General features: G+C 39.5%; 1 protein-coding gene and 1 long non-coding RNA gene across 2 annotated transcripts in view; one reads left to right on the top strand and one right to left on the bottom strand.

The window, feature by feature from the left end:
• Positions 1 to 6,654, top strand: part of LOC141495567 (uncharacterized) — a 58,034-nt gene extending 51,380 nt beyond the window's left edge. The window contains exon 4 of the long non-coding RNA XR_012470810.1: positions 5,766 to 6,654. This is a non-coding gene — a long non-coding RNA (uncharacterized LOC141495567). The remainder of the gene's footprint in view (positions 1 to 5,765) is intronic.
• On the bottom strand, positions 41 to 27,210 carry DECR2 (2,4-dienoyl-CoA reductase 2). Its single transcript, XM_074197046.1, has 10 exons — positions 27,119 to 27,210; positions 26,811 to 26,928; positions 23,984 to 24,052; positions 16,356 to 16,407; positions 15,020 to 15,155; positions 8,176 to 8,300; positions 8,000 to 8,093; positions 7,231 to 7,335; positions 6,032 to 6,249; positions 41 to 2,884 (listed from the first exon to the last, which is right to left on the bottom strand). The coding sequence occupies exons 2-9, from the start codon at positions 26,888 to 26,890 to the stop codon at positions 6,032 to 6,034; spliced, it is 879 nt and encodes a 292-aa protein (XP_074053147.1). The 5' UTR covers positions 26,891 to 26,928; positions 27,119 to 27,210; the 3' UTR covers positions 41 to 2,884.
• Positions 27,211 to 27,987: the final 777 nt, after the last annotated feature.

Raw genomic sequence — 27,987 nt, 5'->3', positions numbered from 1 at the left:
AATCTATTTCATAGGTGAAAGAATCACAAAAGAGAAGTTGTTACATTCCTCAAAAGACTCATATCCTCTATTGATAAAATTTTGTTTACTCATTTGGAATCTGATTATAAAATTGCCAAATTCTCCCCTTAGGGAGAAATGAGTGCTTAAATTGGTGAGGGGGCTTTGACCAGGGGACCAAAGGATATAATTTTAGCAGAGGGGTGCCAAGAAAGTAGGGGAAGATTATCAGGAAAGTCCAGAACAAGAAAGCATAATAAGAGCTTTTATAGCAATGATCAATTGCTTTTGAGTCCTGCAGGAAGTTGGTGTTACTACAAAAGCATTTTGTTGCTGGTGATAGAAATGCAGGTTAGACTGGTCCAGGTAGTTAGAGGTCACCAGCAGAAATCTTTAGTGTACGGAACAGATGGGAATAGTTGATAAAGATGCCAAAGCACCAGGAGAGCCCAGGGGCAGTCACATACTGATGTGTCCCTTACTTAGTTCAACAAAAATATGTTAAAGCAGAGAGGGTTCTGTGACTGGAATATTTGCAATGCACTGAATTGTCTCCCCCCTTGAACCTGAGTCATTCCACTGGATTTCCATTTGTGTCCTCAAATTAATGCTTTGGCTTTGACTAATTTCATTTGTAGTTACAGACTACCTGTTTTGGCTATTAGGCAAAGTAAACTTGTAAGCAGAAATTAAAACAGGTGAAAACCAGAATTGAGATTTGGAGGGAATGAGGGGAAGGAGGGAGAGAGAGAAGGGAGGGAGCTTATGAAAAGGAAGTCTAAAATGATGAACAAAAGATAGAGGATAATTTTTTTTTTCATTAAATAACTTCAAGAACAAAATTTTATTTTTTGCAGGTTAAACAAATAAAAGATTAAGTTTCAAGGTCTTTGTAAATTTCCCTCTCCATCTATAATCAGGATACAAAGAGGAAGAACAGCATTTTCAATTATTTATATATATTCCTTATCCAGCATTTTTAATCTTTCCTAAACATAACATCAAATCCCAGGGAGATTTCATAATTCAGTCTTGCACCATAAAGAGAAGATGTACTTTCCACTAACAGAATGTCCTATACTTGGAAAGGGAAAACAATCTCTGAAAAATAATTTTCTAGGTAAAATATGGGTTAATTTAGCAAAGATTAATGATACACAATAGATGAAACCATTACCCTGCTTGCAGCTGCTAGCACTGGCTACCCCCAATGGTTCTGGGGATAGTGGGTATGAGAGTAGAAAACAGGAAGAGAAAAATGAGGATGGTAGAACAGGCTAATAATCCAGAGGGTAAAGGGGATCTGTAACTATCCCCACCCCACTATACGAGTAGCTTCATTTAAATGAATAGTATAAATTCATTTCCCTCTTTGTAAGTTTTTCATATAGGACTGTATGGTTAAAAAACTTTCAAAGTTTCTGCAAAATGCCATTGTAGTCAATAGTTTCAATATTAAACTACTTGCAAGTAATTAAATCAAGGGGCTATTTCCCTGATCCTTGACTAGATAATGGTAGAGGTGTTAATATGCAGGAAAATAGCAAGCACTGGCAAGCTGGAAGAATCAGAAAGTATGGGTCCAGGTATCTAGCCCCAGAATAATAAATTCTATTTGAAAGATTGTTCCTATTATGTTTGAAGCAGTCAACATCACAGGGAATTAATGAACTCACTATCCCATTCCCCACACCCAGCCCTAATTAGCTTTGAGTCAAAGCAAACTATCTGCTACTGGCATCTCCCAATTACCAAGAACATGTAAATAAACCCTTGCAAAATCTATGTTCAACTCAGGAGGAATATCTCTGCAAATCTTCTATAAGCATGCCCAAGGAAGGGGTGGATTCTGCCCAATAAGAGATGTCATTTTCTTCCAGCCCTTATAAAAACATCACTAAGTCTCACTTGGCCATAAGCAATTCTCAGTTGGTAGTGTATGAATGGTGGGAAAGGGCTCCAAGTGAGTCTGGGAGGTCAGAGTAGATCCAGTCATACTTCATTCTTTTCTATTGTACTTTCCTTCTCCAAATAAAAAGCTCAAGATGACACTAAGCAAAGGGAACAGTTGAAGCAATTCTCCAAAGTTTGGACAGAAAAAGGATTTGGACCTTCCTAAAGGGTAGAGAATCTCATCAGGCAGTAGAGAAAAACCTGAAGATCAACTTTTTGGACTAGGAAGCAAATTGAAGAGTTGACCTTAGGTCTTTGGAATAGGGGAGTCTAAGTTATGGAAGGAACTTGCAGTTCTGGTTACTTTGGCCTGACGTCCTATTTGTCCTGAGAGTGTGAGCAAAAAATGACTCAGGTTAAAATGAGGTTCTTCTCACTAAGCAAGTTTTGAAAAATGTTCCTAGCAGAGTTAAGTTGGCACTCAAGGTTGGGAGAGAAAGCTAACATATTTCCAAAAAGAGCCCTTTGTTCCAGGGGCATATAAAATATAAAATTAATATAGTTCCTATCTGAGTGTCTTTTTGGAAAGGATGAGCTAGTGAATGACAAGCTTCATGTGGTCAGTATCTTATAGTTTTTATTTTAACCCAATCCAGTCCTATACCCTAATAAAAGATTATCTTACCAGAGTTCAACAAATTGGCTTCCATAACCTGCCTAGTAGCATCAGCAATGGGGCCACAAGAAAGGAGCGGGATGTTTGTAGGTTCACCAGCTTTTCTGCCAGAAAAACCCCATGAGAGAAAGGGCCAGGAAATTGGTTTGTCAAATTTAGCACCCTACAAATTTGACTCAAAATAGCTTGGCATGCCAAAAAGAAATCAAGGGGAGAGGGGAACAAAAATGACTTTCAGGAGAAAGCTGAAGCACTGGATCAAAGAATAGGTCTGAATTAGCAATCTTCTTCCATATATCTCAGCAGGGTAGCTACCTGTAAGAAATATTAACAGATGTCAGCATTACATTGTGCAACAAAGGCCTATGGAGAAAGAAATTGAGTATCAACTAGATTTGGGAAATATTAAAAAGAAACTGCCCATCAATTTTTTGCATATTTTACTGGACTGAGGTTCCAGAGAGACTAAGTTTGGACAGGTAGAGCTGGCAGAGATGGCTAGGATAGAGGGTAGAACAGTAGGGAACCTCAGCATTGACAGCTAGAGAATATGGAGAGCTGAAGCAAAAATAGTCCTTTCTCAACCCAGAAACCTGGGGCTGTCATAGTGGGGTATCCCTTGCCTACTGAGGGAAGTGATCTAGTGGGCATTTCAGTCATGGCACTAAATCACATAAGAATAAGACAAAGGAATTCCTATCATCTCCCCCATCAATACACATAGATGCACACTCAATCCCTGGTGATGATTTTAAACATACTTCTAGGAGAAAGAGGGCAAGGTTGCTCTCAAAAACCTCATCTTTGACCCTGATATTAAAGTGGGTCATAAGGTAAGAACTGCAACTGAAGGCTTAGGAGTACCCTGTTAAGACCCTTAATCTGACTACTCAGGTACAAGTTTAGTAGAGCTCATAGGTCCAGCCTAAGTACCTAGGGAAGCAGTTCAAAGGCTTTTTTTTTTGTGCAGGTAGCTCAGCAACCCTTTCAAGCTCTAGATCTAATCCCAAACAGATAAAGGAGATAAGCCCAGATGGGGGCAGTACTTAATCACTTAGCAAATCAATGACAGATCTGATGTCTCAGTCCTCACTCTTTTAAAGTGGGGAAACTGATATCCCTGTAAAACTGGGACAGAGTTATGCAATATGCAATTTGATTGAAGAGGTAGCATGTAGAATAGGTGGTGTTGAACTTAAGGGTCAGCAAGAACTAGGTTCAAATCATGCTATTAGTGAAAGACTGAAAGTGCTGAAGGTGATATACATAAGCAGATTTGTTTTTGCTTGACTATAATACATGCTTGTTCCAAGGGCTGTGTCTTACTTTTTATTTGGGGGGAATAAATTCAAGGGGAAAGCTAGTGATAAGATTGCAAAAAAAAAAAGAAATGGAAAAGGGTTCATTGAAGGATGTTTTAAAATACATTGAAGAGAAATGAAGTTCAAAAGGAAAGGGACAAGCCGGATTTATTTGAAAGTAACATGTTGAAGGTATGATAGACTTTAAAAAAAAAAAAAGAAAAAAGGAAGCTATACTTTAATAGCCATGCATGTTTAAGTAGATAATCTTCTGTTTCTGCTCTACTTTGATTATGCAACTGTTCTTTTTTTGGGGGTATATAATAATTTTAGAACTAACCAAACAAAACAAAACCCTTCCCCCCCCATCAGGTATTTCCTATCTAGGTGATTAAGGATAAGTCCCTTTACCTCTCTAGGTCTCAATTTCCTCCCCTGTAAAAAGATGATAATAAATAATATAATAACTAAACAAAGTGGTATCAGACTCAGAAGAGAAATGGATCCTGACCCCTGTTGCTGCATACTAACTTAGAAAATCACAACTTACCATTACTTATCTTGTATTATATTTTTGTTTTGTTAAACAATTCTAATTACACTGTTAACTGGTTCTGGCTGAGTTGGGGAGCTCTGTGGCCCAACAAGTCTGACATCTCTGTTGTAGAACATATCTCACAGAGTTGAAGCTCAAGTGAGAGAAGATTCAGAAAGTTCTTTGCAAACTTTAAAGCCCTATATAAATATGAGTTGCTACTACAATAATCCTCTATTTTTGTTAGCTGACATATCTTGAACAGATCAAGAATGTTATATTAATAATATAATTATAACATTCTATTGATAAAATGTTGATATAAGTTTAATAACTATAACTTGCAATGATATTAAATATATGCAGAATTATATTGTTATATATTAACTCAATGTTTATTTGTGGTGAGTGCAATCACTCTTCTGAAAAAATCAAGAGGACAAACTTTAGGAAAGAAAAATGGACTCTAGATATTTAAGCTATAATGATTAATAAGCAGCCATAAAAATGACTAAAGAAAGAGCCATCCTTTATGAAATTCAACTGTAGCAGCAACTCACTCTTCTCAAGTATTGATCAACTTGAATCTAAAGTTGAACAGAGAAAACCAGTGATTCCTAACCTATGAGTGTTATGAAGAAGACTCTACAGACTAAGAAATGTTACCCCATATTTTTGATTGCATCATACAAGTAAACTTGCCAGCTCAAACAGGAAGGGAACAAGTTGTGGAATAGTAGAAAGCAGGTTATACTTGAGGAAAAGAGAGCTAGGTTTAAATTCTGGGCTCTAATCACTAGGCAAATGATCTTGGGCAAAATATTCTACTTATAGACTTCAGCTTTCTCTACCTAAATTATCACATTCAAAGTAACTTATGAGCCAGAAAGTATTGTATGACTGTATGTTATTATTATTATTTATTATTATTGGCTTCTCCCCTACTAGTTTCCTACCAGTTTATCAAATTCCCTTTCCATAATCTCTTCCACCAAACACATCACACATCACACACACACACACACACACACACACCCCACTGTTTTGTTTTTGGCATGGCAATGGAGTTAAGTGACTTGCCCAAGGTCAAACAGTTAAGTAATTATGAAGTGTCTACAGGCCAGATTTGAACTTGGGTATTCCTGACTCCAGGATCAGTGCACTATCCACTGTGCCACCTAGCTGTCCCCAACATTGTGACTTATGAAGAAGATCTTAGATCTTATAAACACCATTAAGTGAACTGGGTGACTTTTAGTAAAACAATTTAGGGATAAAAGGCATCTTAGAAATAGATCCAGAGAATGTCAGCATTGGAAGGGACCTTTAGACATAGTCTAATCTGACTTTCTCTTCTTAGAGTGGAGGCAACTGAGAAGGCAATTGACTTGTCCAAGGTCATCCATCTGAGACTAGAACCCAAATCTCATGACATTCTCAGAGCTCTTTTAACTATTACTCTGTCTCACCAGATCTTCTCTCTCAGACCCAAAGCAGCTTCATCCACTCTAAACAACAACAATCTGCTAGAAACCAACATTACCCTCTTCTACCAAGGAGATGGATAGATGGCTAAAAGGAGGTCCTGGAGAAGAGGGGAAGGAGTAGGGCAGAGGTGAACATCACCTAGAGTTTGGAAGGGAAACTTTTATTCCTAATCAACTTCATGTAATCATTGGCAGAAGTCATCCAGTGTCCACCATCCACCACCAGAATTGTGCCTGTCACATAGGATGCTAAGGGGCTGGCCAAGTACAGTGCACCATGGGCAATCTCGGTCTTGTTCCCCATTCGCTGGAGAGGGCTTGCTAAAATACTTCTTTCCATGTTGGGATTATGGCTACCTGAAAAGAAAAATGGGAAAAAGAATTGGGGTGTCAAAGTCACATGGTCACTATTGAGGCTGAAGAATATGCAAGAGTGGAGAAAAAGAAAAAAAATACAAAGGCAAAATTTTACACATTGCCAACAGTTCCATATTGAATCATGTCTAGGACAGATGCTAAATATTAAGGAATGAAAAATAATGTGATTGAATCAAAACAGAGTTAACCCTAAAAGAAACCAGACATCAGGAATTTTCTAGATGACTTACATGGAAGAGATAACATTAAAAACACACTTTCAAGAACACTTATGACTAAAACAGAAGGCAGGTAAGCCATGTAGCAAGAATAAAGGAGAACAGTCATATGCTGCCCTGGTATTCATGAAACGTTAAAAGAACTAGACATAAGCCTCCGGCATGTTTGGTAAATTGTCTGGAAAGACATGGCCAAAAATCAAATATCACACAGAATGAGTTATAGAAAAATGGTTACTTACTCCATCAGAGTTAGCATTCACACCAACAAGAATGGATATTTACTGAAATATACTCAAATATTTTAGTTGAATATATTCAAATAAATTCATTATATTCAAAGGTTAGAATAAAGACAATACTCACCTGGAAGAGGACCTGCAGATATTAAAGCACTGTGGACAATAGTAATTTGCCAATTGAAAATTTCCAAGAAAATGAAAGAATGTACCACTAAGATCAGGGATTCTAAAGTTTTTTTAAATTATGGTCCCCTTTGCCAGTTTGGTGAAACCTATGGTTCCTCTTTGCAGAATGATAGTTTTTAATAATTCATAACCAGGGAAAATGTTAAATTTTATTTAAAGGTTAGTGACAAAAATAGTCTCAGGTTGAGGAAGTAGCAGTCAGGACTTGAAGTCAGATCTCTGGTTTCCTAATGTTTTTGCTAGTGTGGATGAAGTCATAGGTAGCAGGAGAGTCAATAAAAGTGGAGATGCTGTTCCCATGGCCCTTGCCTTACCAAGGCGATTCATTCCTTCAGTGCCACTAATTGGGCCTGGAGCCAGGCTATTAACTCGAATGTTGTTATGACCCCACTCTACAGCCAAGTGTCTTGTCATTGCATCTGCAAAGGGATAAAGATATAGACATGAAAAAAAGATTCACACACAAGTCAAGGAGCTCAGGGAATAGGTAAGGAAGGGGAGAAGGGGCAATAACATAGCAAGGGGAAACACAAGACAAAAGTCAGCACTGCCTTTTAGAAAAGATCTGTGTAGCTCTCACCCAGGGCAATAGGATAAATAGTATAAAGAAGAAAAAGAGTCAAGCTTGGTTGAAGGGGGTCAGGTCTGCCAAGTTCTTCGGGATGCTGACTGAAGAAGCAATCTTTTCTTTTAGAGGAAACCTTATAAGTAGATAAGATTTGGGATTGAAGTCAGGAAAACATGGGTTCAAATCCCACCTCTGACACTAATTAGCTGTGGGATTATAGACAAGTCACTTAACCTCCCTGATCCTCAGTTTCTTCATTTGTAAAATGGGGATAATACTTGCATATTTCATACCACTGCTATGAAGATCAAAGGATATCATATATTATACATACTTTGAACATTTTAAAGCACTATAGACAGTGTCCCAGAAGTTTTAAACTTTAGGGCATTTAGCTTAAAACTGCAATCATACTTTTAGCACACCCTGTTGTTATTACCCTGGTTTTCAGAAGTGGAGAGTCAGACAATGTGAGAAGAGAGGGAGGGAAAAACCTGCTACGGATCTGGCCATACCCACAGCTGCCTTGGCAGTGCCAGCATGCACCTGGAGCGCCTGCCCTCTGTAGTCCAGGGTAGCAGTGATGTTAATGATCACACCACCATGGTCCTGAAAGAGAGAGGGGAAAGAAAGTGACAGTAAAAGCCAGAAAAACCCCAGGGACTGTAGTCAAAGATAGGCAAACACGTACCCGGAAGTACTTCTCAAACACGACTTTGCTGACATTGAAGGTGCCAACTGTATCAATATCAATTACAGTTTTGTATGCATTGAAGGACATGTTGCTGGCAGCACACAAAAAATTACCTGCTGCACCTAAAGGAGAAAAGCAAGGCGGAGGGAGAGTGAAAATACAAGGAACCTCCTAAATGGCTACTCTGGGAAAGCAAACATCCAGAATACTCTACCTTTCAAGTTGTCTGGTGAGGCATCTTAAACACAACACATACAAAACAGTATTTGTTTCTCTTTCCCCCAAAAAACTTGTTGACTTCTTTGATACTGTTAAAGGCATCATCATTCTTCCAGTCACCCAGGTTCACAATCTAGGTATCTTCCTCAACTCTTTACTTGCTCTCACTGGCCCCCTCCCTATCCAATCAAGTTGCCAAGTCCCACAGTTTCTATCTTAGTTAAATATCCTGAATACCACCAACCCCCAACAGTGTAGCAATACAGTCCCCTATCACATCACACCTAGGCTCTCCCTACTCCAGCTCATCCTTCACTTGGCAGTCAAAATGCTCTTTCTTAAACTCAAGTCAGGCAATATCACTTCCCCATTTAATGAATTCCAATGCTCCCTATTATCTCCAGGATTAAATATAAAGTCCTTTATTTGGTTTTTAATGTCCTTTTCAACCTCCCCTGGCCATCATACATTCTTCTTACAACTTAGTCTGGCAATCAATCCAGTGACACTAGTTTCCTGGTTCTTCCTTAAACAAGACACTCAACTCCCAACCCAAAGTGTTTTTACTGTCTGTCCCCCATGCCTGGAATTCCAACCCTCTTCATCTCTTCCTCTTGGCTTTCCTCTAGTCTCACCTTATGAAAGAACTCATCTTATGCAAGAAATCCCAGTCCCCTTTAATCTTTGTGCTTCCCTCTGAGATCTCCAATCTATCCTAGAGCCAGAGAGAAGTCTTATAGCAGTTACTGAGCCTTTGGAACACTCTGGATAGATAGATTTAATCAATTAGAGAGAGGAGGAGATAAATAAATAATCATATATATATATATTTCCTCCCCCATTAAACTATGATTTCCTTAAGGTCATGGTTTATTTTTTTGCCTTTCTTTGTATTCCCAAAGACTAACTCAGTAGTGGCATATAAAAGACACTTAATAACTGTTAGTTGACTTAACTTCACTTAGTCTCTACATCTTAAGAAAGTCAAACTACAACTGGAGAAAAATCATAGATGGACAATTGAAACCTCTATATGACAACAAACTGAAATGATTAGGTATTTTCACTCTTCAGAGACAAAGACTAGAAGACATCTGCAAAAATAAAAAAGGCTAGGGTCAAGGAGTCTGGTAAAGTGGAAAGAATATTGGACTTGGAATCAGAAGAAAGACCTGGGTTCAGTTCTGCTCTAACAACTTTGAGCAAGTTACTTAACCATTCTGGGACTCATTATTCTCAGCTATAAAATGGGAGAATGATATTTATGTTATCTACCTTAAAAAGTTGTTTTGAGTTCCAGGGATTCAATGAAAAAAGTACAAAAGAAGGTGGCTTAGCCTTACCAGATCTAAAATTATATTATAAAGTATCAGTCACCAAAATTGTCTGGTATTGGCTAAGAAATAGAGTGGTGGATCAGTGGAAAAGACAGTGCAATAGCAGGAAATGATTATAATAATCTGCTGTTTGATAAACCCAAAGAGTCCAGCTAAAACTCTCTCTTAGATAAAAACTGTTGGGAAAATTGGAAGTTAGTATGGAAGAAACTTAGATTAGACCAACATCTCACACCCTATACCAAGATAAGATCCAAATGGATACAAGATTTAGACATAAAAACAATATTATAAGCAAACCAGAAGATCAAGGAATAGTTTACCTATCAGATCTATGGAAAGGTAAGCAGTTTATGACCAAAGAAGAGATGGAGAACATCATTAAAAACAAACTAGATAATTTTTATTACATTAAATTTAAAAGCTTTTGCACAGACAAAACCACTGTAACCAAGATCAAAAGAAATGTAGTAAATTGGGAAACAATTTTTGCAACTAATATTTCTGACAAAGGACTCATTTCTAAAATATGCAGAGAATTGAGTCAAATTTTCAAAAAAAACAAGCCATTCCCCAATTGACAGATAGTCAAAGGATATGCAAAGGCAATATACAGCTGAGGAAATCTAAGCAATCCATAGTCATATGAAAAATTGCTCCAAATCATTACTTATTAGAGAAATGCAAATTAAAGCATCTCTGAGATACCATCTCACACCTCTCAGACTGGCCAATATGACCAGAAAGGACAATGATCAATGTTGGAAGGGATGCAGGAAATCTGGGATACTAATACATTGTTGGTGGAGCTGTGAACCCCTCCAACTTTTCTGGAGAGCAATTTGGAATTATGTCCAATGGGCAACAAAAATATGCATACCCTTTGATCCAGCAATACTACTACTGGGTCTATACCCTGAAGAGATTATGAAAAAGGGTTAAAAACATCACTTGTACAAAAATATTTATAGCAGCTCTGTTTGTGGTGGCAAAGAATTGGAAATTAAATAAATGTCCTTCAATTGGAGAATGGCTTAACAAACTGTGGTATGTGTATGTCATGGAACACTATTGTTCTATTAGACACCAGGAGGGATGGGAATTCAGGGAAGCCTGGAGAGATTTGCATGAACTGATGCTGAGCGAGATGAGCAGAACCAGAAAAACACCGTACACCCTAACAACAATATGGGGATGATGATCAACCTTGATGGACTTGCTCATTCCATCTGTGCAACAACCAGGGACAATTTTGGGCTATCTGCAATGGAGAATACCATCTGAATCCAGAGAAAGAATTAGGGACTTTGAACAAAGACTAAAGACCTTCAAATTAGAAAAAAAGTTATCTTATTATGTAATTTTACTATCTCATACTTTATTTGTCTTCCTTAAGGATATGATTTCTCTGTCATCACATTCAACTGAGATCAATGTATACCATGGAAACAATGTAAAGACTAACAGAATGCCTTCTGTGGGGGTAGAGGGAAGGAAGCAAGAATGGGAGAAAAATTGTAAAACTCAAATTAAATAAAATCTTTCTTTAAAAAAAAGTTGTTTTGAGGAAAGTGCTTTGTAAATCTTAACTTGATAATGCAATGTGAGCTAATGTTACTAACAGTGAAAAATTATCCTCAAAGAATTAGAGAAATGAGTCATTATTATCATTGCAAGTGCCCATTGACAGGAGCAAGGTGTAGACTAGAGGCATGAGAAAATTGTTCCCCATCCAGATCTATGAAGAAAATATTTGGCTTTTAAAGTCCTTCATAACCTGACTGAAAGCTATCTGTCCAGTCTCATTATATATTCTTCCCTTTCCCACACTCTACAATTCAGCCATAGTAGCCTTTTCTCTATTTCTCATACAGGACATTCCATCTACCAGCTCTAGACCTTCATACTAACCATATCTACATTCCCTCTATCCCTCTGGATTAAAGTCTTTCTAGATTTTTAAAGCCCAACTTAGGTATGGGCTCCCTCAATGAACATATCCCTAAACCTGCCAGCTTCAAGTGATCAATCAATATCTCCCCCAAGGTCCTGGTCTTTCATTCCTGTTTTATATTTTTTTTAACTTTTGCTATCACAGTTCAACTTTTATTGCAATTCTTTGTCAACATTTTATTGCAAGTCCTTTAAAGAAAGAAGACAGGAATAAAAACCAACTCCTCAACCTACTAGAACAATATGAATGCCAATCTATGGATGAAGACAAAAGTCAGTTTCCCCAGAAAGTCCAAGGTGGTCCATGAAGACAGAGAAATGCTCTTATTTTCACTGTTGCCCATTAGGATCATTCAGGTGTCATCTGGTCTAACAGTCTCTTTAGGCCCGTTTTGAGATAAGTGAGATTCAATGGAAAGAGCATTCATTTGGAGTCAGAAGGTATCGGCATATAGCAAAAATGCTTTGTTGACTAAATATACTTTGTTGACTAAATATACTATGTACAGCATATATTTATTCAAATTTATTTACAAAAAGTTATAAAGTAATAGAATTCAGAGTGAGACTTTAGAGGTAATCTAATCCTGTAATTTTTAGATTTTATAGAGGAGGAAACTGATTCTCAGATTAAATGAATTTTCTGTCACTCAGATAGCATGTATACACACACAGACACACACAGACATATACTTCCTCTCTCTCTCTCTCTCTCTTCTCTCTCTCTCTCTCTCTCTCTCTCTCAAAAGGGAAATTATCAATACTGGCATTTGTATATCTTATTTGCACTGGGTACAGTCCTACAGCTTTTAGTCCCATAGAAAATAGACCTGCAGATTCAGATCCAGGGACCAGGAAGAATTTTCATCTCTGGATGAAGCCAATGCAATGTAAAAAAGAAACTGAAATAGGAAAGATCACTGTTGAAACTTTTATTGAATTATTATTATTGAATTAATAAATTACTTCTTTGGGAATAAAGTCACTTATAAGATCCTTTTTACATCTTTGAACAAAGTAAGAATATGACCTTAGGTAGTCAACTCAGTAAGCACATATTAAGAATATAAATCATGTACTTAAAAATACTGAGAGTACATGGTGCTGGGGAGAGAAGACTGGCCTCAAGAGTCCCAAATGAGTTCAAGTTCCAGCTCTGCCACCATACTGGCTATTTGACTCTGAACAAATCTCTTCATTTCTCAGTGCCTAGAGGTTAATTCTCAAAGAGAAGGATTCTTAAACTAGGATTTGGACACTCAAGAGGTCTGTATGCTGATTTTAGGTGGTCTGTGAAATAGAATGGGGGAAAAATTATATCTTTATTTTATCAACATTTTTATATCTTTGTAATCTTATACCTTTTATCTTATACATTTAAAAACATTTTGAGAAGTCAAAAGTTTTCACCACACTATTAAAAGGATCCATCATATACAAAAAAAGTCCAGAACCTTTGCTCTAAGATAAGTTACAGAATAGCTACTGCGAAGCCCTAACGGGGAGTTTCCTTACTCCAATGAAATCAGTGTCAAAAAGAAAATGCTACCTGACCAAAGGTCAGTTCCCTAACATACTATTTCCTCACCCCCACCCCCCGCCTACCCAAATTTAGAATTCAAAAGGTTGGAGAAAGACAGGACATTGGACCAAAAGCCCAAGTAAAACTCTGCAGCAGGTTAAAATAAAACCTAGTTAAGAGAATTTGCTAACAATTTTCCCCTTCACTGACAGTCATGGCATCATTTGGCATGCCAATAAGGACTTCTCTTTCCCAAATACTTTCAGGTCCTCAGAGTCCAACCCATGGACCTTTATTCTGCCTTCCAATGGAAGGAACCTAATTTTAGCCTCAGTCCTCCATGCTTCAAGCTAGTTTAAATAAGCAGTTGATGTATCAGTATCAGTCACAGCCTGTCCTTGATCTAGAGTCAGTGGTGAACTTTTCTGTTGGGCCCCAGATGTTGTATAAGGTTCAGGAGATAACTAAGGAAAAAGTATAGAAGACCTAGGCCTTCTCTGCTTAAGACCACTTGTATCTACTTTGTACACTTCTTCTGTGTACTTACATATTATCTCCCCACTAGACTGTGAGCTCCTCAAGTGTAGGGCCTATTCTTGCCTTTCTTTGGATCACAGTACTTCATAACTACTTGTTAACTTGATTTGACCAGTTGCCCTTAATGTTCAAATGTTCACAACACCAGACCATTCAAAATAAATCACATTAGAGTCCTGAAAGAACCTGTCATTGCTGGGCTAGTGCTGATAATTTCTGAAGGATTCTGGAGAACAAATAAAGTGTCAAAGGTCTGAAGATAAAGATTTTTAAAGGAAAAAGCAGATAGAATCTGCAAAATATTATCTGGCACAATTAATTGGTAGGTCCAAAGATTAGTAATTAGTAGATAGATGTCATATCAACTTGGTTTCTATCAAAAGACCTTATGCTATTCAAAATTTTTATCACTGAGGGAAGCATGCTGTAAAATTTTATCTTTGGGTTCAAATAATCGTCTTTCTAAGTAAAATATTGGGAGGGGGCACTCCCTGGTTAGGCAATTGTGTGTTCTGGTAGCCAACAAACTCAAAATGAATGAATTTCAAATGCTATCCAAAGTTGTATAAGAGGGCAAGGTGTATGAAAGGTGGAAATTGATAGATAAATCTGGTTTGTTTTCCCATGGTCAGACCACATTTGAAGTATCACAGACGGTTCTGGTTGCCATATTTTAGGAAGCATGATGACAACTAGAGCAGTTCTAGATGGAGAAGGGAGGGAAAAAATGGGGGTAATTGCCCTAATAAGAACTTAAGGGGAATATGATAACTATGTTCTAGGAGGCTTAAAGGGTTACGAAACAGAAATTAGATATATTCTACTTGGCCCTAAAGGGCCTGTGTGGGAATAAATTTCTTTAACAATTAAAAGTATAAAGGGAAAGGGCTGCCTTGAGAGGTTGTGGATTTTCTATTACTGAAAGTTTTCAAATAGAGACTAAATGAATTATGGGCAGAGGATGGGGTGGGAGATTTAAAAGGGATTCTGACAGAGGTATAATTTGAACTGGATACCCTATAAGGTAGGGTAATTCAGTGGAAAGAATCTTGACTTTCCTATTTGATACCTTTGTGACTTTGGACCTCAGTTTCCCCCATGAGGGAGCTAGACTAGATAATCTCTAAGACCTCTTTTTAGTTCTAAATACAGTTATCCCTAAATTTCATACAGTTTTTCCTACCCTTATGAAGACATATACTAAAAAGGATGTGTGATTCCTCAGTTCATTTCACTGAGGATGGTCCTATGTTTTCCTTCTGTGGGAACTCACCATTGATGAGAATGTCAATCTTGCCAAACTTCTTCAGAGCATTATCAACTGCAGCAGTAATACTCTGAGGCTGCCGAACATCCAGAGACAGGGGAAGACACTGCTGACCCGTGGCAGTAATCAATTTCTTGGCAGCCTGCACCAGAAGACAACACAAGATATCTGGGCCCTGGCCTATTATTTCTACTTAAACCATAATGTACCAGCAGAACCCAGAAGAGTACCCAGGGAGCTTCGAATAACAAAAAGAACAAGAACCAAAAGACGTGTCTTCATTTCAAGATTCTGCCACTTACTAATCTTTCCACCTCTCTAAACCTATTTCCTCATCTGAAAAATAAAATATAAGTAATCTAACAACACTTGACTAAATCACAAATTTTAAGAAATGCATATCTCTAAACCAGAATCTTCATCCAATGAAGAAATTCATGGAAGAACAAAAGCTAGGAGATTTTAGGAAAGAATACCTTGAGTCTCTGCTGGTAACCTTAGGAAGGTTATATCAAACGTCCCCCCCTTTTTTTTAAAGGTTTTTGCTAGGCAAACAGAGTTAAGTGGCTTGCCCAAGGCCACACAGCTAGGTAATTATTAAGTGTCTGAGACTGGATTTGAACCCAGGTACTCCTGACTCCAGGGCCGTTGCTTTATCCACTACACCACCTAGCTGCCCCTTTCCCTTTCAATAAAATGGGTTTGATACTCAGAATATGGGACTCTTGGAGAAAAAGTTTTCCCTTATCAGGCTGAAAGTGCTATGGGTAAGAAAAAGAAATAATCAATTTCTGTGCTTTTTCACCCACAGGACTTCAACAGACTCTATTTCCCCACATACCCACAACTACTATAAAGTATATCAGTAATACAATAGAAAAACCAAGGTAGGTATCAGGATGCATTGTGAGTCAAGAGAAGTGAGTTTTAATCCATATTTATACATTCATTAGCTATGTTGATGAAAGCAGGACACTTGACTTCTATCAGTCCAAGTTTTTTTAAACTATAAAATGGCAGCCTACCTGACAGGGCTAAAAAGATGAAAATGTTTCATAAGTTTCAAAATGAGTTAATAATATTAAAGGGGATATCTGAAAAAGAAGAGCCCAAGGATAATCAGCAAGTTTGGGGGTCACAATGTTTTGAAACTCCACAATAAAGAGAAAGCAGCAAGGTAGTACCATCATCACACTCTCATCCCTGATCCACCAGAGGCACCTGCTAATTCACAGCCCAAGTACATAATACTACATCTACAGTGAGGCCCTGAGAAATAGATACTAATCAATAAGGGTATGAAGAAAGAAAAGTTCCAATTGTCAAGAGGAATTCCACTTACATCAGACACTCTTTGTTGGCTTCTGCTAGCAATGACCACATGGCAGCCATGCCTGTAAAATACAAACAGTTCAAGTTAGTAACATCAGGTACAGGGACAGAGGATGGAGATGTCAAAAGGATAAGACTAAGCAGTAAAGAGAATAAACAGGGATTCCTTCCCTTCTTTATCACTTCTCTGAAAGGGCATATTAGATATTAGTTTCTTACAAAAGAAAACTACTGAATTAAAAACATCATCCCCTAGCGCTAGCAAAGAGGGTAGGGCAGGGAAAGGCCTGGGGCCTGGGTAAGCATCAAGTGGGCTAGTAGCTAAAGTACAGTTCTGGATTAGGATTAGTTCCTTGCATCTGGAATCCTCAGTGAAAGGTCCATGGGCTGTCCTAGTCAGTTCAAAGATTCATCCTTTCCCAGACCACAATGGTGAGCACTCTTGTGACACAGACTCCTCTCTACTCCATCCTCCACAAGAATCATCAATTTAGAGTTAGATCTTAAGAGATCTGTATCACACCTGGTTTGAACATTGTGCCCACAATGTCACCCCAATTCTTTGTCACCTTGGGCTAATAATACAGGATATCCCCAAAACATTCTCTTGGGCATTCATCTTATTATACTTTTATAATTTATATATATCTTATATCATCCAAGAGACAGTAAATTCTTTGAAGACAGAGACTTTGACATTCATCTTTAAATATTCTAGCACTAGCACAGTCCTTTGCACCTAAGTGTTTAATAAACATCTATAAAATCAAACTCAATCTATTTGATACATCCCTAGAAACTATTGTTTTGAGCTCTACACCATTGAGCACCATCTTCATAACTATTAAATTTATTGAACTTTGGCCTGCACTTCCCTGTGAAAGCCACAGAATCCTAGAATTGAAAGAGGTATGGCAGATTAGTTGGTCCAGTTCAATAATCATACCTCCATACCAGAAATTCCCAAACTTTCTCAGTACCTGTGATGTCTTGATTATTTTTTCATAACATTGTTAGGGTAAGAGAAATACTTAATAGTTTCATGTATTAATTAGGTTAAAAATTTTAAATATCCTGGGGGTACCACTATGAGTTTGCTACAGAGTTTGGTAACTGTGAATCTAATCAACCTATTATAAATAAGGAGTTATTTAGTCTTTATTTAGTCTCAGCTTAAGGTCTTTTAGTTATGGGATATTCACAGCTTCACAATGGGGCCTATTCCATTTTTCTACTAAGAAGTTTTGTATATTGAGAAGAAATTTCCCTCTCTGTATTTACTACATAATGACACAAGTTGTCCCATCCAATGCCATCTAAAATACTTCCTCTTCCATATGATAGTCCTTCAAATAGTATTTAAAAAGTGATCAAAGTTGTCTTGAATTGCCCCTGTTTCAGGGTAACTAACCCTAATCCTTTCAAATTATCTTCAAGTCCTCTAACTATTCTAATTGCCCTGCCCTGGAACTGCTCTGGCTTATAAATATCCTTTCCAAAAATAGGGCACCAGAATTTCATTCAACAATTATTAACTACCTCTTTCTGAAAGGCACTGTGCTAGGGACTAGAGAATACAAAGACATAAACCAAACAGATCCTATTTTCAAGAGACTTTAGGCCTATGAAAGGATAAGACACATAGATTTTTAAGGAAAATGACAAGTCAAGTGCTACAAAAATCTGAGGAAAAAGGAGTCACTGTTGGTTGAAAAATATCAGATAAAGGGGCAGCTGAGTTCAGCTGGAAGGAAGTGAGAGGTTTATACAGGTAATGGATTAAAAAGGGGGATTAGGAAGTCCATCCCAACAATGGGAGAGGATGTGAGCAAAGATAAGGGGGAAGAATGAAAAGTCAGGAGAATAGGGAATGTAAAGATCCATCAGTACTTTAGGGATTATCAAGTTTGATTCTCTAGACAAAATGAACATGAAATTACATATTACATCAGACTATGGAAGACAACAGTGAGACTATCAACCCTCCTTCTGCCTTCTATCTCTGCCTATGTCAGTCACTATTTATGTTGGTACAATCCAATATAGCATTAAATTGTGTTTGATTGTTATATCACATGAATAACTCATTTCAAATTATCCACACTGGGGCTTGAAAAATTATGCCAAGTACCACTATGTATGGGGGTATAGGGATCTCTTCTCTTTTCTCCCTTCCCCCCACAAGATTCAACTTCTTCTCTGAATTCCTTGTTTTTAGCACCTAACATTAATCTGCACAAGTCCTAAATAAATGTTTACTGAAATTGTTTGTTACTTTTTTCTTTGAAAGTACTTCTGTGCCTCTCTCCTGAAAGACATGGTCTATTTTGCACCAGTTTTGAAAACAGGCATCATATACTCCTAGTACATTGTGAATTACAAGAGGGCAGGGAACCAAATTATAATCATCTCTAGGTCCCCAGCACCCATTCTTCTTCACTCAGTAGATGTAGTAGTAGTAGTAAATATTTGTTCAACTTCTTTTCCTTTCTGCATGCTTTGGGTCTCCCAACAACCAATAGCAGGATAATTTACTTAACCCTAATCCCACTCCTGGGGCCTCTTAGAAAAAAGGTTTTACTCCTGACCCAGGCCTCACAAATACCACCACAGACTACTCAACATATATAAAATTCTACACATAGGTCTGCTAGTAAAACCCCTTATCCTTCTTGGAAGGGGTAGGAAGCTGGGGAAACTGGGTCCAGCTAGAATAATTCAAAGCAGTCTGTGTTGTTAGGAAAAAGAGCCTCTTCTGAGAAGAAAAGCAAGCAGTTAGATGAAATAAAGACAATTCAACTTGCAACCTATCTAGAGAGCAGGTTGGTTCCTTATGCCTTTGCAGAAGCTATCCTTAAGGCCTGGAATGTAGACCTTCCTCACCTTGGTTTCAGAATTCCATTTCCTTTAAGGCTTCTCATGGTTCTAAGCTTCTCTAGGAAATCCTTCCTGATCCCCAAGATGATAAGGCTGTCCCCTTCTTCAAATTATCTGACACATACTTAACTATTTACAAGTGTTATCTTTCCCACTAGAATGTAAGCTCCTTTAGGGCAGCAGTTGTTTTTATTGTCTTTGTATTCCTAGCACTATGTGCATTATCTTGTACACAGAAGGTGCTTAAGGAATGCTTGCTATATATGAGATATAGATCAACTGAATCAACACTCCAGTTCACAGAGTAGTGAAGTCTGAGGGACTTAACAGGCACAGGAATGAGAAGTCTCTTTTCTTTTCTTCCCAAATTCATTAAGCTGTACTTCTCAGTACAGAGACGCTATATGTTCTTCAGCCTTGACCACCTGTGCTCCTTGGCCAGACTATCAACAGTTCTTGCCCCTGGACTCGATGATTATGGAGGAGGGAGTAAGGCTGATGGCTTTATACAGCTTAGCCTTATTTAAACCCACTTCACTCCCAAGTCAAGACAATGAGAGAGAGAGAGGAAAAACAACAACATAACAATACCAGTTCAGAGAACATTTGCACTTCATGTTATGGCTTTCTAACCTTTTCCTTCCACTATTCATTTGATCTCTCCAAGAGGCCCAGAGAGGTAGGGACCATTCTACCCATCTTATATTTATGAAGCACCTTTTATATAGAGAGAATCATGTTATAAACTAGCAAATAGATAAAAATGACTAAGATACTTTGTAGCCTTAGAGTTTACAAGATAGTAGGAAGATATAACACACATAAAGCACTAGAATATAAAACAAAATACATGATAAACAAATAAAACAAGATGTACTACATGAAGCCTAAGAAAAGAAAGGTCATTTACCAACAGTGTGATGGGGAAATAAGATCAGGCAAAGCTTCTTGGAGGAGCATAAGCATTTCTGCTGGCCTGAAAAGGACTGCTGGGAAACTCAATATGCAGAAATTCCAAGCACAGGGAAGAACATGAATAAAGGCACAGAGGTAATAAGCATCAAGTGAATACAGGAAATTCTCAGTCAATTATAGAGGAAAAGTAAATGGCAAGAGGTAAACCTAGAATGACAGGATGGTAACAGATTATAAAGAACCTTAATGCCAAGCTACTATGAATCTTTCCAGGGAAGCAATTAGAAGTTACTAAAGAATTGATCAGATATGTGCATGAAGATGATGATTCTAGCATGAAGGAAGAAAAGAAAGGGCAGGAAGTCCTGTTAGGAGGTAGTAAATGAAGGCTTGATGGCAATGAGAAGACAGAATGGAGAAATACTGTAGGACTAGACTTAACAAGATTTAGTAACTGACTTGATCTGAGAAGCATGATGGCTGGAGAAGACCAGAGTCTGAGGGGGTTGAGGGAAGGCCCTCCAGAGGTCTAGATAATTTCTTGAAAGAGTAATAATGGGGTGGAGCCAAGATGGCGACAAGAGGGGATCAAGTTTTAGGTGCTCTCTGATAAAATGTGAAACTAAGGACTCTAACTAAACTTTCGAGAGACAGAACCCACAAAGGGACCCATTGAGGCAGTTCTCCTACTCAAGGTAACCTGGAAAAGAGCAGAAAGGCTCTGCTCCCCGGGGTCGGAGCAGCGGCCCACCAGAGGGGTGGCCCGCCAGAGCGAAAGAACTTCAGCCTCCCGGAGGCAGCCCCAGGGTGCTGGGAGCTGCAGCTCACAGCAGCAAGGGAGTCTCCTGAGCTGCACCCTGGGGAACGCCGGGCACAAAGTGGGGGAACAGCGGGGGACTTCTGCCAGAGCAAGCAAGTGGAACCCAGCCCTCAGGGCACACAGCCAGCAGCTTGGTCTTTCCCCAGCCCTGATCCAGGAAACAGAAGCAGGCGGAACCAGTAAGCAGGGGCATCCAGGGCATGAGCCCATTGAGCTGAGGGAGGGGAGTGAAGAGAGACTGCAGAGCTCTGTCCTCTGCCCCTGGAACAGGACTCTGGGGCTCTGACCACATTCAGATCCTGATCACAGTCTAGGCCCCCCCAATAGAACAGCAGGGCCCCCCCCCCCCACCTCAGCCCTGTGGCAGAGGGGGGCGCATATGGTCATTCACAGACCAGGAGGGAGGACAGAGCCTCACACACTGAGACCCTTGTGGGAGTGTCCCAAAAGCTCAGGAAGCACTCCAAAACCAGGCTCAGGCTGGGAAAATGAGCAAGCAGAGAAATAAGAGGAAGACCATTGAGAAATATTTTGCTCATGAGCCCAAGAAGGATCAAAATACTCAGTCTGAAGATGAGGGAGCACAAGCTCCTGCATCTAAAGACTCCAAGAAAAACAGAAACTGGGTTCAGGCTATGACAGAGCTCAAAAAAGACTTTGAAAATCAAATGAAGGAGTTGGAAAAAAAACTGGGAAAAGAAATGAGATGCAGGAAAAACATGAAAATGAAGTCAGCAGCTTAGTCAAAGAAATCCAAAAAAATGCTGAAGAAAATAGCATGCTAAAAACCAGCTTAGGTCAAATGGATAAAACAGTTCAAAAAGTTATTGAGGAGAAGAATGCCTTAAAAAGCAAAATTGGCCAGATGGAAAAAGAGATAAGAAAACTCTGAGGAGAACAAATCCTTCAGACAAAGAATGGAATTCAGGGAGATTGATGAATTTACCAGAAATCAGGAATCAATACTTCAAAACCAAAAAAAATGAAAAATTAGAAGAAACTGTGAAATGTCTCATTGAAAAAACAACTGATATGGAAAACAGACTTAGGAAAGATAATTTAAAAATTATTGGAATACCTGGAAGTCATGATCAGGAAAAGAGCCTTGACATCATTTTCAAAGAATTACTACAGGAAAATTGCCCTGATATTCTAGAAGCAGAGGGCAAAATAGAAATGGAGAGAATCCACCAATCCCCTGAGAAAGAGATCCCAAGAAACCAACCCCTAGGAATATTATAGCCAAGTTCCAGAACTCCCAAGTCAAAGAGAAAATATTACAAGCAGCCAGAAGGACACAGTTCAAATATCATGGAGCTGCAGTCAGGATCATATAGGACTTAGCAGCAACTACACTGGAAGCTCATAGGGCTTGGAATATAATATACCGGAAGGCAAAAGAGCTTAGAATGCAGCCAAGAATGAACTACCCAGCAAGGCTGAATGTCCTCTTCCAGGGAAAAAGATGGACTTTCAATGAACCAGGGGATTTTCAAATGTTCCTTTTGGAATGGCCAGAGCTGAACAGAAGGTTTGATCTTCAGATACAGGACTCAGGTGAAGCACGGAGATTGGAGGAGAGTGGGGAAATATGAGGGACTTAATGATGATGGACTGCATGTATTCCTGCATAGAAAAATGACACTGATAATACTCATATGAACCTTCTCAGTTAATAGAGCAGGTAGAGGGAGCTTTTATAGTTGAAGCACAGGAGAAAGCTGAATTCGAAGATAAAATATGGTGTAAAAATGAAGTCAATAGAAAAAAAAGGGAAAAGTAATGGGAGAAAGAAAAAGGAGAGGGGGAATAGGCCAAGTTATTTCATATAATAAGATTTTTTTATTATTACAATGAGCTATTGCAATGATATGGAAGGGGGGAGGCAAGGGGGAATGAGGGAACCTTTGTTCTCATCAGAGGTGGCTAGGAGAGGAAACAGCATATATACTCAATGGGGTATAGGCATCTGGAGTAAGAAGGAGGGGGAAGCAGGGGGAAGGGGTAGGGATGTGAATGAAGGAGGAGAGGATGGACCATGGGGGGGGAGAGTGGCCAGATATAACACATTTTCTTTTTTACTTCTTGCAAGGGGCTGGGATTGGAAGGACTGTTCAGGACCATAGGGCCAGGTGGATTCTGGGCCTAAGGGGTGGTATGGGGGCTCAGGGCTTCTTGGCCCCAGGACCAGGGATCCGTATGCTGCACCACTCAGCTACCCTACAGCAGAGTCAGAGTGAAAGGAGAGAGAAAATATAGTACATGGTAGTGGAGAAATAAGAAAGGAGGGAGTTGCGATCAGCAATGGCAACATTGGAAAAATATGGAAGTAACTTTTGCGATGGACTTACCATAAAGAATGCGATCCACCCATGACAGAGTTGTTGGTGTTGGAACAAAGACTGAAGCACATTTTTTATTATTATTATTTGGGGAAGGGTGCAGGGCAAATGGGGCTGGGTGGCCTGCCTGGGGCCACATAGCAGGGTGATCTTTGGGTGTCTGAGGCCGGATTTGGACCCAGGTGCTCCTGACTCAAGGGCCAATGCTCTGTCTGCCACCCAGCCACCCCTACTATTACTACTATTTTATTTTATTTTGGTTTTTTTTTTCTTCTTTTAGGTTTTTGCAGGGCAGTGGGGATCGGGTGGCTTGCATGTCACACAGCTGGGTGACTGTTGGGTCTATGGGGCTGGATGTGGGCTCGGATGCTCGTGGCTCCAGGGCTGTTGCTTCATCCATTGTGCCACCTGGCCATACCTACAATTATTACTATTATTCTTTTTTTGATTTTAATTTTTTTCTCTCCCCTTTACTTTATCGCCCAAGCAAGTCTATATTCATGGGGGGAGGGGTATTTTGCTTACTCTTAAACAAGAATATTTTATTAATGTAAAAAGAAATTTGTACAAAATGAGAATTAAAAATAAAATTAAAAAAAAGAAAGAGTAATAATACACAGCCCCCAAACATGAGTCTGTCCTGTCAAGACAGAGGAGGTGGGAGACTAATGAACAGAGACATACCGCATGAAAATTTCTGCAATTCGGAACCCAATTCCTGAGCCTCCTCCAGTGATAAAGGCCACTTTTTCACTATAAAGAAAAGAAAATTCCTTTTAAAATGTTAATGAAAATTACATGGTGTGATTATTATATACTTAAAAAGAAAATGAGTGACTGTGCAAATCTGGTAGAAGAGGATTTTTTATTTTTTTTCCAGGGGGGTTGAAAGGGGGTGGGAAAAAGAATAATTATAGAATGGAAAAGGAAGAAAATAAGCAAGGAAGGAAGGTTCATTGAGTATCTTATTAAGAAATGCACAAAAGGTCTGAAAGACTTTTCTGACACAATAGCTTTGAAAGATACATGTTGAATTATTATACATTTAAAAAGAATTGGAAACTGCACTTAATAGAGAGCCACAGTAGCATCCACCAGCTCCTTTTCCTTTTCTACTATGTATATGGAAATGCCCATTTATTTGGTGTTAGAGTCAGAATTTAAAAAAAAAAGATTTGGAAAAAGAAAAAAGCAAAATCTCCATAATGGAAATTTTTAGTTTCATTTACATTCTCTCCTTTTGTTCTACAACGCATAGTAAGGAAATGTTCATTTTGCTGGGGATTGTTAAATTCTGAATAAAAATAAAATGAAAATCTAAAATAATAAAAATTTTAAATGTTCCCTAAGCCTTCTGAATAATAAAAATACTTCACAAGATCTACTTCATTAGGGTGTAGCCTCTCTCCACCAATACAGACTGTATCCCTGCCCTCTAGTCACCTACCTTATCCTAAAAGAAACAAAAGTGACCAACTTTCTGATGATGAATTTCCCTGAACTTTGGTTTGTCCTTAGGTGGTACAGTGGATACAGCACTGGCCTTGGAGTAAGGACAGGAGTTGGAATCTGTCCTTACTAGCTGTGTGACCTTGGATAAGTCACTTAACCTGGAATGCCTCACACACAGGGTCAGTTCCAGTTATCCTGATTCATATCTAGCCACTAGATGCAAATGGCTCTAGAGAAGAAAGTGAGGCTGGTGACTTAGCACAGCACTCTCTCTCCCAAATCTAATTCATGTGCTTGTCATGGCATCATCTCCCTGATGTTGCAGTCTTCTTTGAAAATGAAGGACAAACATTATATATACAGCCCTGTATACTTGATGCATGCTGGAACAACAAGAAAGAAATACTGCTTTCTACAGTTAAAGAAAATAGGTTCAAACTCCAACTCTTGACAATTATTGTGTAACCCTGAGCAGGTCATTTCACTAATCTGTAAAATTAGTTTTCTTAATTGTAAAAAGAGGTGGACTGGGGCAGCTAGGTGGTGTAGTGGATAAAGCACTGGCCTTGGAGTCAGGAGTACCTGGGTTCAAATCTGGTCTCAGACAATAATGACCTAGCTGTGTGGCCTTGGGCAAGCCACTTAACCCCATTTGTCTTGCAAAAGGCTAAAAAAAAAAAAAAAAGCTGGATTGGAAAGTTTCTGGGATCTCTTCCATCTCTAGGTATGTGATTCAATGATTCTTTCAAGTATGGCAGGGCCTGCTAGTAAATGGCATGGTAAGGATGTTTCCTGGTGCTATATAGTTAGTACCTATATAGCACCCTGGAGCAACAAGAAAAAAATACTGCTTCTACAGTTAAAGAAATTAGGTTCAAACTCCAACTCTTGACAATTATTGTGTAATCCTGAGCAGATCATTTCACTAATCTGTAAATCAGTTTTCTTAATTGTAAAAAGAGCTGGACTGAAAAGTTTCTGAGATCTCTTCCATCTCTAGGTATGTGATTCAATGATTCTTTCAAGTGTGGCAGGGCCTGCTAGTAAATGGCATGGTAAGGATATTTCCTGGTGCTATATAGTTAGCACCTACACAGCAGTTTAAGGTTTGTAAACACTTTACAAATATTAATTTCATATGATTCTCAGAGCATCCCTGAAAGATAGGTGCTATTATTAGAAACTGAGCCAAAAGCTAAGTGACATGTCCACTGTCCAAGAAAGCATTCTATCCACTATCCACATCACCTTCTTTCATTAAAAGATGAAATTTTATACTAAAGATCTATATTGTCTACTTTCTATTGTCCCTCAATGATAGATTTTCAATAAAATAAAAGGGGGGGGGCAGCTAGGTGGTGCAGTGGATAGAGCACCAGCCCTGGAGTCAAATCTGGCCTTAGACATTAATCATTACCTAGCTGTGTGACCTTTGGCAAGTTACTTAAATCCATTGCCTTGCAAAAAAAAAAAAAGAACAAAACAAATAAAAATGGGGTGCAGCTAGGTGGCAAAGTGGTAAGATAGGTGGCCCTCAGACATGGCAGACCTGAGTTAAAATCCAACCTCAGATACTTAATAATTATATAGCCATGTGATCTTGGGCAAGTCACATAATCCCATAGCCTTGCAAAAAGCCAAAAAAAATTTTTTTAAAAATTGGTGTTTTTAGTTTCCATAGTTATATTCATTTTTTTCTATATGCCTCCCCAGAGGCACAATTGCAGTCTCTATGAGTATGAAGTTCTACCTCTGCCTCAAGCCAGAAGCCTTTCTCATTTTTTGTCTGTAGTGATTTTATTTTACACGTCAATGAGAATTTGAACATTTATCTTTAAAAAAACTTTTGAGTTCCAAATTTTCTCCCTCAAATAGTAAGAAATTAGTGTTGTTATGAAGAGACAGGCCAAAAGAAATAAACAGTAAAAAAATAAAAGGAAAATTGCGTGCTTCCATCTGCACTTGGATTGGTCGATGGTTCTTTCGGAGCCTTAGGGAGGACGATCCGCTTCTCTGGGACGGCCGCCCTGCTCGGGGTGGGCACTGTTAGGAGGCTCACCGCAGGATGTCTGGGCAGAAGAGGTAGTTGTAGCTTGGGAGGCAGTCGTCGGTGTCGACGTCGGGGGGCGGAGGAGACATGGCAGAGGCCACCGGAGAGCGCCTGGTAGCTGCAGCACCTGCAACAGGAGGAGGGTCGGGGCTCGGAGCCCGGGAATTAGAGGCGGTGGGCGGGAGGAGAAAGCCCGCCCGCTGCCCCTTCCCGGGGAGAGCTAGAGGGCACAGAGGTGGGTGAATGGAGGGGGTCTCGGGGCGCCACAGCGCCCTGGGCCGACAGGAAGGGAGGTCTCCGGCGGGGTGGGCGCGCACCTGGCAGGGGACCTCGAGCCGCACGCGGAGCACACCTGCACTCCCTGCTCCCTGAAGAGTCCAGCGGAGCGGAACTGGGGGCGGCTTCCGCCGACTCCTCCCCCTTCTCCTCCCCCCTTCTCCTTCCTCTCAGGGCGCCTCTGGGAGTTGAAGTCCAACCGGACCGGAAGAGGGAAGGGCGCAGGCGCCTGCCTCTGCCTCGGGCGGGGAACGCCAGGGATTGGATGCGTTCCGAGCCTAGGCAGCCAATCCCGAGAGAAGGGGATCACGGAGGCTGGACCTTGCCTCGCTCTGGCTGACAGCATCCCCGGGGATGAAGGCTCAGAGAGGACCAGAAGCTGGAAGGGCCAGCTGACGGCCGGGGCTCCTGGACCAGCCCCCTGCCCTTAAGCTTTAGACAGTTTAGACAACTTCTCATTCCTCAGAAATCCTCCCCAATTTCCTGCCTCTATCCGGGTCTCCACTGATGCTGCTTCCCCACCACAACTCCGTATCAGCCCCTTCCCTACAGCTCCAGCTAGAAGATGCTTTTTTCCCCATCCCTTTCTAACCCCGCTCTGCCCTTTCTCTGAACTCCTACCACATTTTGTTTGTACTTTTAAGTCATAAATCATTTATTACACACCGCTGTGATATAATGCAAAGAAAGTTGGATTTGGAGTCAGCAGAGCAGGTTCTGATTTCTAGCTCTCCCGCATGACCTCTTTGAACATCAAATTTCTCACCTGAGAAATGCAGATGAGGAATGCCTACTTACCGTCGCTGTGAAATAGCCGTATCTTAACCTAGAATGATAAACCCCAACATCAAGGACCTCATATGTCTTCCTACCCAAGGGTAATGCTGGTATGCGTATTTTGAAGACTCAA

Source organism: Macrotis lagotis, chromosome 8 (genome assembly GCF_037893015.1).
Source record: "Macrotis lagotis isolate mMagLag1 chromosome 8, bilby.v1.9.chrom.fasta, whole genome shotgun sequence".
In the NCBI taxonomy this organism is placed as follows: Eukaryota; Metazoa; Chordata; class Mammalia; order Peramelemorphia; family Peramelidae; genus Macrotis; species Macrotis lagotis.
The sequence above is the reverse complement of the archived record's forward strand: the minus strand, read 5'-3'. Positions and strand labels throughout refer to the sequence as shown.